The sequence below is a fragment of the Hermetia illucens genome, chromosome 2, assembly GCF_905115235.1.
Source record: "Hermetia illucens chromosome 2, iHerIll2.2.curated.20191125, whole genome shotgun sequence".
NCBI classification, from domain to species: domain Eukaryota; kingdom Metazoa; phylum Arthropoda; class Insecta; order Diptera; family Stratiomyidae; genus Hermetia; species Hermetia illucens.
Genome location: NC_051850.1, coordinates 30,706,861 through 30,721,720, shown reverse-complemented (window position 1 = coordinate 30,721,720; position 14,860 = coordinate 30,706,861). Strand labels below are relative to the sequence as shown.

The following is a 14,860-nucleotide window of genomic DNA, read 5'->3' as shown; positions in this document are numbered from 1 at the left end:
TACAAATCCTAAAAATTATATGATGTGTTTGGGTGAACCTTTGAGTGGGTAAAGAACGATAACCACGCTAGGAGTCATCTTCGACAAATGTAATATCTAGCCCCCAAATTACTTAGTCTTACGGCAACCAAGCGAAAATTGGCTTCCCTTCCTTTTTCCATCCAGAATTTTATTTATTTGTAATCCACTTTGAGTAGTAACCTGATAACAACCAGTTGGCAGTATTTAATTTTGTTTCGTTTATAGAAAATACATTTATTCAAAAAAAAAACCATGAGAAATGTGAATGTAGGGCTATTTCATTGCATTGCTTAATAGAATTAAAACATTAAATTTGAATAATATTTAGTGAAAAAATACTATTCATTTATCAAATCCTCACTAGAAAGAAAATTTACATATACATTTCCAAACCTATGTAAGTGTGATCAAAAAATGTCCATTGTAAGGTCTATTTTCAATAAAACGCTTTCAATTGTTATACATCCTGTAAACCCGTCAGCACAATTGTTTATACTATCCACTATGTAATAAATACAAATCACTCTCGTTTTCAACCTCTAGGAAAAACTAACCTAAATATCGTTTGGATCCTTCCATCCATACTTTGGAGGCTTCTTATTTTCCTTCTGGTACTTATTCTCCTTCTGATACTTATAATTCTTCCCTCTTGGTTCATCCTTTTTATCATATGAATTACCAGGCGGACAATAACAGGATCGTTTCTGAGAATCCAGGTACGATTTACATCCTAGTGTTAAGGTGCCTGTGAACAGCATTTTGGCTGCTCCTTTACATCCTTTCACAGCAATGTCTCCCACTACAGTTTTTTCGTAGTTATCACAAATTTTGTAGAGACATCGCTTGAAATCTAAATCGCAGAGTTCTTTGTCGGAATTGCAAGTGTCGTAGCAGATGTCGTGGTTATTGCAACAAACTTCCATTTCCGCTGAGGGAAGATATTCGGTGTTGATATTGAGGCCTAATGAGCCACATCCGTCGGCCGATGGAGTATAAAGTTTGTTTTGCACCGGACGCGTGCCTGTAATATAAAACGTTAAGGAATCAAATAATTTATTTTATAAATTAGTTGTTGTAAGAAAATTAGTTTCCGGAATTCAAGACAAAAAAGAATTCTTTTTTAACTAAAAAAGTTGTTTTTTAAGTTCGAATCCTTTTGAAACTTTAGACAATTTGTTTTGAAGTAATATCAACAGTGAAGTTATGTTATAATTCTTTTTAGGGAAGTTCCGACCATTCTGTATATTACAATGCCGCCAAGGCGTACCATGGCCACGCTGATTGTCAGTGCATGATCTCGTTGAACCGTCTGGGCGGTTCGCTCAACACCAATCTCGTCTGGATTTCCGGTCATAGAGGAAAAGGAGCGGGCTACTGAAGCAAGGCACTGGTTTTAACCATTCCTCGATAGGCACATTCAGTGTCCCGCTGGCGACTATCAGTGAATCTACTCGGCCTATTTAGCAGCCGTTGACTTCAGATGACCAAGGCTTACGATCTACGCCAAGTCAAGGAGGATTGGACTCGTCTATAGCAAGACTCGATCGGAAGAATTTTTGGGTCAGACGCGTGCAAATCCATAGAGAATTACAACTACAAATTGCAAATTGCATTGCTGAAGCTGCGGATAAACCCTCAAGCATTTTTTTGGAATTGTCTAGCCCTAGCTAGAACCAAGCTGCGGACACTAGATAGGTAATTCTTCGAGGATCTCAAAGAATTCTCAGCAGGGTGGGCGAACGTGAAGCTGACTATGCAGACCTAGACCTGGTGGACTATACTTCTCTTGCTCTTTTCAGATATGGTGCTAGGAATATGTAGCATCGGAACGGACTTCTGTTATGCAATCGCGTTCATCGATGGTGGTGCCCAGACCTCCGCATCACTGCACTACTTGAGCTCATTTTTCTTTATGACAAACGCAGGATAATCATACATCTACCAGAAAAGGAATCTACGGAAAGAGTCTTTTATGAGTGAAAAACAAGGACTAACGATTTCGTCCTGGGCAGCAGCGTGACCGAAATTGGCAGCAGGTGAACAACGTTCCTTTATATAATCGCAAAAACGTGACAAGAGTGCGAATTATATCCAAGTTAAACCGCCAACACTTTGAGCCTGTAAGGCCGTATTTTTCTCCTCCTCACATGGACCGCATATACCCACCCACCCCCATACAGCAACACAAAAAGAATACTACCATAGAACAGCATTTTCAAATTTTAAGCCGTCAGACTGAGAATCTTGGTATTGTTGGGGTCTATATTTAGATCCAACTCTAATTGCCTCGCCACGAATAACAAGAAGAAACAATATCATTGACAAGCTGTGGTCAAAATCTGGCTGAGCAGACTAGCATTTGCGTCAATTATTTCTGTACCCATTTCAATCGGGAACACCACGCAAAATGAATTGAGTAATGAATGAATCAGTAAAATGAACGAACAAGAATTTGTCTAATGTCAGTTTATTAATTTACAAAACAAGAAAAGCAACAATTAATTTCGTATTTCCAATGGAACTTATAATCCAGAACATCGTCCATAGCAGTTTCGCCAAATGATACAGAACAAAACCCAAATGAGGAAGCAGCTCAGTTGTACGAATACTCGTAAAGATTCCTTACAAAATTTTCATAGGTGTCCACTGTCTCGTCGTACTCGTTCAGTTCCCTGATTTCTTCAGCCCTTCTATCTTCGTACCATCTGTCGACTATAATCCTGAATTGGTTTGTTGATTCCGACTGCATTGCTGGTTCCTCCATGCAAGTAGGCTGATAACTTTGAAGGGTGCAAAATTTTGTATTGTGTTGCATTGTGTTTTGTATTATTAACAATCCTTTTGATGAATTTGTAATGGTTCTTTTAGGTTTTTGAAGCTGATTAATAGTGGAAATGCCAAAACTCAACATTATATACCGTTGTCTTCCAGAATATATCCTTTTGGATTAAATATTATTTTCTAATTAACCTGAACTTGCTGTAATTAAGGTCTACTCAAGGAAGAAATATGAAAGTGTCTAAATTTGAATTCAAATCCTGAGGGCTGTCCCTTAACTCGCATAAGGGTCTAGTCTGATGCAGATCATCGAGGAATTCTTGGCATGTTAAAACTCTTCTCCGAAAAATACTTCCAAGATGTTATCTTGTGCCCAAATGGAAAGCAACTTACTTAAATTAATTTACTATTATTTAGTTTATTTGGTGTCCAGATAACTGGGTGATCAGAGTAGAAGGCTGCCGTAAGGAAGGTCGCGGTTCAAATATTGGACATATTTTGAGGTCAAGATTTCATAGCCCATTCAGCGCTCAGAGCGCTGACTTTTTCAAATTTTTCAGGATTGACTAGTTTCTGGAAATGAGTCGTGTCTCACTTAAAGTGTGCACATTTTGGCCCTTCACTCACCCATTCTTCAATTTACATGAAAACTGACATCGGCTTATAAAGATACTGATCAAGACATTTCATTTGATACTGCCCCCCCCCCCCCCTGCATGTATGGCAAACCCCCTTTAGTCTTCACCTAAATCTATATCACTCACTGTATGCGTGAGATTTTCATGGTTCCCATATGTCTACCAAGTTCGTTTGAATCGATGTAACTGTTTTGGACAAAAGTGCGAGTGACAGACACACAGGCAGTGGTTTTAACTTTCATTGAAACTTAATAACGATGGCATTGAGTAGAAAATCTTGGACAATGTTAGGGCGTTCAACTCAATCGACGCGGCAGGACTTAGACTTAAGTCACCCCCGGAGTCACCAAGCGAGGTAAACCATTCATTATCCGTTGTACTTGGCTTTGGAATGAAGATGTCCAAATGAAGGTTGTGAAAATAAACGCCTCTGCCATAAGTTTCTCGACGATAAAACGCTGACCAATAGGCAAATTTCCAAAAATGTCAATCAGGAAGCAAAGAAAGCTGCTACACGGGCAGTTCCATCATAGATCCAGATGACGATAGAGATCTGTATCGACTTACCAGAAGCCGACACCAAAGCACACAGGATATCGAACACTTCTGTTTTCTTACCAACCGATGAACCGCGACAGATAGATGCCGAAAATATTTCGAGCAGATTTCAACGGAAGAATATGTTCATTGTTCACTTCCACAACCACTCCCGACATTTGGCGTAATTTCGGCAGTCAGCGGAACTGAAGTCGAGGAAGCAATAAAATGAATGAAATCAGGAAAAGCAACCTGACAACGTCGCGTCTGAGCTCTAAGAAGCGAAGAGCTAGGACCCAAGACTGTGGCCCTGTGAGTTCTCCGATCGGGTTATTGAGGGAGGTACATAGAACACCAGCCGACTGGCAAGGAAACACGATCGTTACAATATGGCCACATCAAAGCTGCTTTCTGTCTGTCGGTATTCAGCAAGAAAGCGCTCTCTCACCACTCGTCTTTTTTCTTGTTATGGACACTTCCAACGTCCAGCGCCCAATATACTGCTCTATACAGATGATATTTTCCTGGCATCTCAAAGCAAAGCTGATTTCGAGAAACTTGTTCAAAAATGGAATGATTGCCTCATGCAACACCGTTTCAGGCCGTAACCTGCTCAGAACTGAACGATTTAAATATCTCGAATCAATGCCATCAGCCAATGGTGTAAGTGATATTCCACAACTAGCGTTCATTGTAGTCGGCGGATCAACGAACGTTTCAAATCTAAAATTGACCTAAGTGTCGTTCGCCCTGTTGCCCTCTATGGTTCTGAATGTTGGCCAATAAAAGACAAAGAACGCCGCTTCTTAGGATTCAAGACCAAGATGTTACGTTGGGCCAATGGTATTGCGAGAGGCGTATTCCATAGTATGGTCACGTAATTCGCGCTAACAACAATTAACTTGTTAGAATTGGTTTGAACGCCGAAGTCCTTGGGAAAAACCTGAAAGTACAACCAAAGCAACGATGGCTTGATACGATGAATGGCGATTTGAAAGCCTCGGGACTGCATCCAAATCAGACCTTTAATAAAGAAAGATCGCGCAACCGATCAAGACGAGCTGACCCTGCTTCTGAACAAAGATTGAAGAACAAAAGGGGGATGAAGGAAATTATCGTTAAGAGCCGAAGTTAATAGCTGCGATAAAAGAAAAGCGGGTGAAGCAGTGATATGATAAAGATATAAATTTCCAGTCTCATTTAATTTATTGTAAACAATCAGCATTATTATTATTCTATTAAGGGAAAGTCGCACCCCGTCCTTGAAGAACTATTGTACCCCTTTTACTGGTTATAGTGTACCTATTGATCATAGTATCTCAAGCAGGCCTGTAACCGTTAGGAACTTTAGTATGTTCCACACTTCCAGATGTTTCAGCTTTGCATCTGGTATTAAGTGTTCTCCCAGATGTCTCGATCTACTTTGCACAAGTGCCAGACACTGTTCCAGGACGTGTATAGAGGTTTCGTCCTCCTCCTCACAAAACCTGCAGGCAGTGTCCGTAGATATCCCTAGCTTCTCTAGGTGATAGTTCAGCCGACAATGACCGGCGATAATTCCCACTATGATTCGGAGGTTCTTTTTGGTGAGGTTTAAGCAATCCTTTGTATGCATGTGTTCGTATCCCCCAATAAGCACCCTGGACTGCTCCATCCCTGCTAGGCCCGCCCAATATAGTTCCCTCAACCGTTTCTCTTCGTTTCTTAGATTCATAGCCATGAAACCGTTTCCGATTCCACAGAAGGGTTCTGGCCCATGTAAAGGCATGCTCCCTTCTTGGCTAGTTCATCCGCTGCCTCGTTGCCTTCCAACCCAGCATGGCCTGGAACCCAAAGTATCCAGACCTTGGTTGTTGTTTAGGATCTGCGGGATCCTAAGTCCACATCCATGTGATGGTGGACCGGACTAAATGAGGAGCCCTGGGAGCAGCGTGACCGAAAGTGCCAACAGGTGGAAAAAAAAGGGAGCGTCTTTCCACCTGTTGGCACTTTCGGTCACGCTGCTCCCAGGGCAGAGGTGAGGCAGCGTCTGATGAGTTGCCTCTGCCCTGGACGAAACCGTCAGTCAAATTTTGATTTTTTCGAACCAGACCTTGTTGGACGAGCCGAGTGTATTCAGTCTCTTAAGGCATTCCCATACCAGTTTAGAGTTCACCTGGTTGGACCTAAGTGCCTTGATCGCTGCTTGGCTATCGGTGAGAATAGCTATGTTCTGCCCCTGTAGTTCCTTTGCAGATTAAAGGAGGCACATTTGTCTATGGCGTAAATTTCCGCCTGGAATATGCTAGTGTACCTGCCCATTGGCTCAAAGTACATTTTCCTTGGACCAATGACACCGGCACCCGCTCCCTCTGCTGTGAGGGATCCGTGAACAATCAGCATTATCGCATCTTAATATAATATAAACAAACATATTTCAATTTTTTTTATTTAATATTTAACAAAGAAAAGAAAAGTTCAATTTGTGCGCCGTCGTCAAGGTGAGAAATTTCGTCCAAACTGAGTTATCCAGACCATAAAAGACCAAACAAAAATAATAATTTGATTGGTCATCAGCAGTAAGGACAATGGACGCTCTTATACACAATTAGGTTTCGAATGGGGAACGATTCTTTTTTATGGAAAATGGTGCGCCTTACCACAACGCCATAGATTTGCAGCAACAATAGAGTCGTTCATTGGATTGACCAGGTAATAGCCTTGACATGAAACCAATCGAAAACATTTGGTAGTTGATGAAGAGGAAAGTGGTGAAAGATATCATCATTACCAAAACAAAGCTTTTGGAGAAAATTATCCAAATGTAAGATTATCACCCACAAATACGGGAGACAGTCAAATCTTCGACGAACAGTATATATATGGTTGCCATTTACCCCTTAGTGGGAAATGAAATGAAATGCCTTTCAGCTCCCCCCACAATTTCCTAAGACGCCAGCACTCCTTCTACACGGTTCTGCACCATGTGGGACGACCAACCCGTCGGCAGTCTTGGGAGAGTGAATTCCACCGCAATTTTCGCCCCTCCGTAATGACCTATCCACGGCTACTTTCGCATTCCGATCACAGTGCGTCCGAGTACCAGACCTATGAGCCGACCAAGATCTCCGTTTAAGATAGTATCCGGCCAGCTTACTCCGATGATACAACGATAATGATACTGAGAACATGCGGCGTCGAATTGAGGCTTTTATAGCAGCAACAGACGGCTCAAGAAAGTATTAAAATATAATTTACTCATTGACAACGTAAACAAATATTTTTTAAAGGAATTTAACTTTCTATTTACGATAAAATGTTCATAATAAATTAGATTCAACATTCTGTTCCTATTTATTGTGATTAAATATGGGAATCCTATTTCGGTATTAACAAAACCTATAGTGAAGATAGTGTCCGGATGACTCAAGTAATTAGAACGCTGGGCTGAAATAGCGGAAGGCCACGGTTATCGGTTATCGTAGTTGAATGGCGGAAACCAGTCGACTTTGCCATAAATGAGCACCTGCGTCAAATCAGGATAATAATCTCGGGCGAGCGCAAAGCTGACCAGATTGCCTCCTACACTTACTTACTTTAGTGTACCGTTACGGTCTTGAAGGAAGTGCTCTAACAAACTCCATGGCCCTGATCCCATTGGATTGTTGCGCTAACGATTATTATTATTATTATAGTGAATTAAAACTAAAAAGTTGAATCTTTTCCCCCCCACTTTGCCAAAAAAAAATTCTTCCTGCGAATATGCATATTTCGAGGACCACTTGTCGCCTTCCTCAGTACTGGAATTCGGATTCTATGGTCCGACTGAATTGCGGTTCAGAGCTCTGATACCCACACGCTTTCACGTCTATCTAGCATCACATCACAAGAGCGTCTAATTTTTCAAGCCAGTGTAACTGTAAATCAAACAGCTGCACAAACATAACCTAGCTCACAAACGTCAAAGCCCGAACCGAGCTCTTATCACCTTCCTAGTCCTAAACAATGCCCACATCACCATGTAAATAAAATCAACCACTTACCCCCAGGACACTGGAATATGCAATTCTCCTCCACGGCTGCATCGAAGACCTCATGTACAACCTTAAATTTCTTAGCAATGGTGATGACATTTTGGAAGACGTCTCCGAAAATCGCCTCTGCAGCTATGATTGCGTCCCGTAGGCTCGCGATAACATTTGACCCGTACCCGGAATATGCGTACGTTAAAAACGTTAGAGCGTAAATCGCGATTTTCATGTAGGGAAACCGCATCTTTTCATGGGCGTTTTTCACTACAAACCGCACTGGTTTAAGGAAGTCCAGGTGAAAGACTAGAGATAGGTGTTGAGGAGCGTCTTGAAAATCCGTCAAACTGAAAGAAACTGACGTGGACTTGGCAATGCATAACGACCTCGCGCAACGATGGTGCGGGAAGTATGCACACAAGAAGCGAATTGATGACATCTTACCTAGGCAGCATCTACGAATGAGCCGAAACGCTAAAATTAGACTTAGCCGACTTCATATTTCAAGGTTGACGTCATTTCCGTTGCGTCACAGAATAAGGAAAGTAAAATTATAAAAAAGGGTTTAATGAAGAGAGTCCTGTCACGTTGAAATCAAAGATGGTTTGTTCTAAGAAATACATAAGCTAAGCGGAACCTGGTGCAGCAGTTCAAATATGCCCCTCATAATTATAATAGTGAGTAATGAATTGCTAAGCCGGCTTGAACAAGGCCCTAATATGAGCACCAAACCCTACATAACCGAATTCAGTGGAGATGCCTCTAAAAGAATATGGACCCCCCCCCCTTTTGCAAATTGAGGAAGAATTTAAAAAAGGACTACATCGCATCCTCGCCATATCTGAAATACAAACAAGTGTTGAAAAGCTTCCCGGCTTCCCCCAAAACACTTCGTCGCTAACAGATTGACAAACTCTGGTTTCACTTCAATACAGCCTCGTATTCTACAAAAAGGCAGCAACTGCTGAGAGCATTGGAAATCTCCTTTTTAGTCCTGCGCCTGCAACCAACTGCTGTCACTACTGCATCCTAATGAACCCCCGTATCACTACACAAAATCGCCGTTCTAAAATGATTATTGTATTCAGTTACCATTTGCGTATGGAATCACGAACTATCCATTTAAAACGCAACCCGCACTTTGGGAACCGTTGAACATGCCAAGCCATTTGTGTCAACGCTTTTCACGATAGAAAATATAACCACGCATAGTCATTCTCGATGTTGAATTTATAAGTAACAAAGGAAAACTATTTTCAACCCCGGAAAGGAGGAGGAGTGGATAGCTTCAGTCTGAATGACCACAGTAACGTCTTAGGGGTAAGTGAGGCAAATGTGGGAACTTTGCGGTGTTACAGGTTATTCACTGAGGAAGCTTTTACTAGAATAAAATGCACAAAACGTGGGAAAGCTCAAAATTCAGGTATACAAAGGTAGCCCAAGAGGCAAAAAAAGATTATTTTTAATAACAAGTTGGCCCTCCGTTGCCTTCATCACATCTAACATTCCTTTATGCAAGTTCCTAAACTGTCCCTTGATATCTACTTCCGGCATTTCCTGCCAGCAACGAACTATCGTATCTTTGAGGTCCTAGTCGCCTTTATATTGCTTATCACTCACAATTACCCAAGCATTTTCAATGATAAGTTTTATAAAAATAGCTCCTTTGTTTACTACAGCGCTTTTTAAATAAAACTATTAAAAGAGTGGTCAAAGGGTAGTATAGGTCCCAGAGCGAAACGTGGATTGGTACCCACAGTGGTGCATAAAACCTGGGAAATGCCTGCTGAACCAACACCAACAACTCTACTACCAAACCTTATCTCCACCTCCATGTGGTGACCACTTGAAGCTCTTTCTTAACGAAAAGCTACAAACGGAGAATGATGAAGGCGAGTCTCACGCGCCTAAAAATGGGGCAAATTGTATCAACTGGTCCTTCAGGCTGGGGGTTGGGTAGGGCTGACAACCCTACACGGAGAACAAAAGAAGCCACAACAGGAGCCTCGGACTGGACGGATAACACAACGACCAACCCGGCAACGACAAAAGAACAACGATTTGCGCATTTTCTCATGGAACGTGCGCTCCCTGTACAGAGATGAAGCTGATGAGCAGCTAGGCGATACCCTCTCCCAATATAGGGCTGACGTAACAGGGTTACAGGAGATGCGCTGGACAGGGACCGGTTTCCTGGAGAAGAGTCGCTACCCATATATTATAGTAGCCATCCAGTAAATCATGTGCTCGGAGTAGGCTTTTTAGTCAGCCAAAAAATGAAACCTGCTGTAATCGGCTTTGAAAGCATAAGCGAACGGCTATGCACTCTGCGTTTGCGAGGCAAATTGAGAAATATAAGTCTCATAAACATTCACGCCCCCACAGAGGAGACTGCAGAGTGGGAGAAGGATACCTTCTACGAGGCAGGTGAACGAACCCTCGAAGCCTGTATGATATCAAAATCATATTTGGAGATTTGAACGATCAACTAGCGATAAGTTGGCTCCCATAGCTTATATAGTGATACTAATGATAACGTACTGCGGACTATTCAGTAGTAGTTCAGAAGTACCTGTTTTGCGCGGAAAGCGGTCCACAAACATACGTTGGCCTCTCCAGACGGGACCATTTTCAACCAAATAGACCACGTGCTGATTGAACACCACCCCCTCTCAGCTGTGAAGACTGTCAGAACATAGGACGGGGACCCATAAGTTCCGGGAATTACGCTGTGGTGGGGAGGGAGAGTGAGGGAACCTATTGTTTGACCACATGTCCGTTAGTGTTACGCCACCTGCGTCAGTATGCGAAGTTGTGTCGCTGTGAGTGCATCGGTTCGCCAGTAATTTTATTTCCTGTTGGGGAAATCGGCCGCAGAAACTATTGTAATGCTTAAGACTGCTTATGGGGATGCTGCCTTAAGTAAAACCAGAGTTTACGATTAGTTTTCACGTGTTAAAAATGGAGAAATGTCTATTGAAGACCAACTTCGTTCAGGACGCCCCTCAACGCCAAGAACTGATGAAAATGTCGATAAAATCGTTCGTGAAGACCGTCGCCAAACTATTGATCAACTCTGTGAGATATCGGGAATGTCATGGAGTTCAATTCAGAGAATTTTGTCCGAAGATTTGCACATGAGAAGGATTGCAGCTAGATTCGTCCCGCGCCTTCTCCCAGATGAGCAAAGGGAGCGTCGACTTCAGGCATGTTTTGAGTTTCAAAATCAGCTCGAAGAGGACCCTGATTTTTTTTCCGAGGTGACTACTGGTGATGAATCGTGGTGCTATGGATACGACCCAAAAGAAATATGAAAGGAAAGCGTTTTGCCACTGTGGAGGAGGTGAAACAAAGGCAGGCTTAAAGGAAATCCCGATGAGTGAATTTAAAAAATGTTTTGAACAATGGAAAAATCGTTTGGAGAAGTGCGTTGTAGTCAAATGCGAATACTTTGAAGGTGATCAAAATTTGGTGTAAAAATATTGAGAAATAAATAAGTTATGACGCAATTCCGGTTTTTTTGGGTCTCACCTCGTATGGGGGTCAATATAGACTCGGACCACCATTTTGCTGGCATATTGCTCCGATCTCGAATTACGACACCACCTACAATCCCCTCTGACAATCAGGTGAAAGCGAATACCGAAGCCATTCACAACACGGCCCTCCGCAACACCTATAAGGGCGAAATGGATGCCGTAATAACCGCAGTCAACAGAGATCCTGGAGATGAAGAATCAACAAATGATCTTCACAACCACATGAAGAACGTTATCATTGATACGACCAAAAAGATACTTGGCCCCAGTCGCAAGAAAAATCGGAAGGGCTGGTTTGACGATGAATGTAAGCTAGCTACGGAACGGAAGAATGCTGCATTCTCAAAGAACCCGGGCACGCGCAGAGACTTATCATGAATTCCGTCGAGCAGAGAAAAGACTTCGACTTTAAAGTCGCCAATGATAGCACAGCCAGAGTAAAACTGTACACGGCCATGAGAGAATTCGGTATCCCAACGAAATTAATAAGACTGACTAGGCTGACCCTGACCAATGTGCGAGGCCAGATAAAAGCAGCAGGAACGCTCTCAAGACCTTTCGACATCAACAACGGTCTACGGCAAGGGGATGCCCTATCATGCGTCCTCTTTAACCTGGCTCTCGAGAAGGTGATCCGTGATGCTGAGGTAAATGCAAGATGTACGATCCTCTTCAAGTCCACCCAACTACTGGCCTATGCTGACGATATCGACATCATGGGAAGAACCACCCGAGACGTACAAACTGCCTTCATCCAGATCGAGCAGGCGGCTATTGGCGCGAGATCTTGGGCTGCACATCAATGAAGGCAAGACAAAATATATGGTGGCAACGCTAGCACCGAAGACGAATCAACCAACAACATCAAACCGCACTGGTCAAACGGGAAGAATAAAGATAGAAGAATACAACTTTGAGACCGTTGATAATTTCTCCTATCTATCAACAGAGCCTATTTCAGCTTACAAAAACTGCTCCGCTCGAAACGTTTCACCATAGGGTCATATTGTACTAGACAATGATCTTGCCAGTTCGTATGTATTCCTCGAAGACTTGGATTCTTAGCAAGAAAAATTGCAAACTCTTGGCCGTGTTCGGAGTTGGAGCGCTTAACGCCCGCCATCGCTCATAGCGGTCAATAGAGCCTCCAACCTCTTCGTTCATCGATCTTCTTCCACAATTGCATAGTCAGCCAGATCTTATGACGTCCTTTCGGGACGTGGCCGACGGCCTGGGCAGCACCCGAGAAAGGAGCACTTTTGATAGCAGCCCATTGCTCATCGATATTCTCAGGCAGGTTACTTAGTATATCTGCCGTTCGATGAGCAAAATCGCTCTCCCACAAGTTATAGTTGGATCATACAAGCGGAGGATGTTAAACTTGGCGTGTCGCAGCTTTCCAAACCTGCGAGGAGGCGGGCGCGAGACGCAAGCGACCATGAGATGACGATACTTTTCGAAGCCGACGTTAGCGCTTTTCTTGCTACGCACATCAAGGAGACAACTCCTAAATCTATTACTGATAGCGAAGTGGTCGAACTGGTTGCCCGTGCAATGTAGTCTATCTGTAGTTTTTCAAATTTCTCTCTATTTTATGCGCAGCTTTTTGGCTAGTGCAGCTTTTTTTAGAAGTGATCCCGATGTTTTGTCAGTCACGATGTTTGCTAACACAGCGCACGGCAAATTTTTACACATACATACGTCGTCGGAAGCCAAACTGCCGGATCAAAAGCCGGAATAATAGATATGGCCCATTACGAACGATTACTTCTATCCTTCTGAGGTGGCTACAGAAACACAGCATTCCCGGCGGTTTTCTAAAGAGCAGAAAAATTGTCCTCTCGTAGAAAATTCTCGTATAAACACAGGACATGGATTGGGATGGTGCCACAGACGATTTGCACAGATCGACAGTCATCCCTCTTTAGCCAGGCTTCGAAACTTGTGCTTCGCTATGCTCTTCTTGATTTCACATCACTGCAAAGGAGAATATTCTTCAATCCCTTGAATGCGATCGTCGGGAAAGAATGTGGGATTGGATCTCCTAAACTACTCACTCAGCACCGTACAGACACTATCATAGCATGCCAGTGGTTTTCCAGGTTTTCCATTCACCTTATTGCAAGTAATGGCGTGACTTCGCTTCCCTTTGTATATTCGGTAGAGCTTCCTTCAGGGGTCTTCGCCTCTAGTCCTCGTTCTTTGACTACCTAAACAACGAAATACCCCGCCTGTAAGCGGACTTGAGTTGGTCAACACTTTGAGGCAAGCCTTTTAGAACCATCATTGCTCCTAGCCCTTTTCTCATAATTTTACGAACCTGCAAAAAGTGTAAGTACACCAGGACTACGAGAACAAAATTCCCAACTGGTCTGCCTCAACAGAAATAGAAATAAAAAATCAGAATCCCTTAAAAATAGTGTATTTTATTCTTATATAAAATAACAACATCCAATCCAGTCTAAAACGCTAATTTCTTCATCAACAAGTAAATATGTTGATCCACCTCGAACCCGTGCAAGTTGTTCGCGTCCCCTTGCAGTCGCATCAACAATCCGCCGAAGGACACGTACGCGGACAGTCGACTGGACGCTTCATTGTGTGCCTCATCACCCTCTATCCTGTAGATTTTCCCGTACATTACATACTCGAAACTATCCGCCCTCGATCCTTCCGTCTGCATGGGGTCATATTCACCGCTGTCGGGGCAACCGTCTTCGCGCAGGGTTGTGGCTAGGACCAGCCGGAATTTGTCGCCCAACTCCATTGGATACAGCCACGAATTGATGTCCAGAATTAGGTCCATTTTGAAGGACTCTGATTCGCAGTGGAGGCGACTGACACGATCGAATTTCTTGCCTTCCGGATCCATGTCCTTCACGTTGAAGATATCCTCGAATAACACTCCTGACATTGTGGTTTGAGGTTAAAGTTGGTGAGTGGAAGCCGGTTTTACCGAAATTGGAATCAATTTATGAGCGGAAATGCTTGAAGGTACGGGAACTTGACAGTGACTTATATGTAGGTGATTGTTACACCTTGAACTATTTTAAAAGAAGCAGCCCTTGCGGATATACACACTTCTGAGGCCGAACGCGCTAACCATCGATTGACACAAAACATGGGAACGAACTGTCTGATTGACAAGAGCTGACGGTTCTTTCGTACGTTCAATGCAAGACAATAACATTGGAGACATTGGAGTAAGAAAAGAAACCAATTTGATGCTATTTAGGGCAAAATACATTGAATATACATTCTCAAATTGTGTAGCAGACATGATTTTCATTTAATAAAGGATAATTGCTGTTTTTCATTAAGTAACATGGACTTCAACCTG

At 42.8% G+C, this 14,860-nt stretch overlaps 2 protein-coding genes across 2 annotated transcripts; both read right to left on the bottom strand.

Annotated features, from left to right (window-relative positions):
* Positions 1-281: 281 nt before the first annotated feature.
* LOC119649907 lies at positions 282-8,427 on the bottom strand. Its single transcript, XM_038052305.1, has 2 exons — positions 7,997-8,427; positions 282-1,042 (listed from the first exon to the last, which is right to left on the bottom strand). The coding sequence occupies exons 1-2, from the start codon at positions 8,418-8,420 to the stop codon at positions 576-578; spliced, it is 891 nt and encodes a 296-aa protein (XP_037908233.1). The 5' UTR covers positions 8,421-8,427; the 3' UTR covers positions 282-575.
* A 5,499-nt stretch (positions 8,428-13,926) lies between these two features.
* Positions 13,927-14,671, bottom strand: LOC119648838 (DNA-directed RNA polymerases I, II, and III subunit RPABC3). The gene has a single exon (XM_038050714.1). It carries the CDS (start codon positions 14,432-14,434, stop codon positions 13,982-13,984), a length of 453 nt encoding a protein of 150 aa, XP_037906642.1. The 5' UTR covers positions 14,435-14,671; the 3' UTR covers positions 13,927-13,981.
* Between the last annotated feature and the right edge of the window lie 189 nt (positions 14,672-14,860).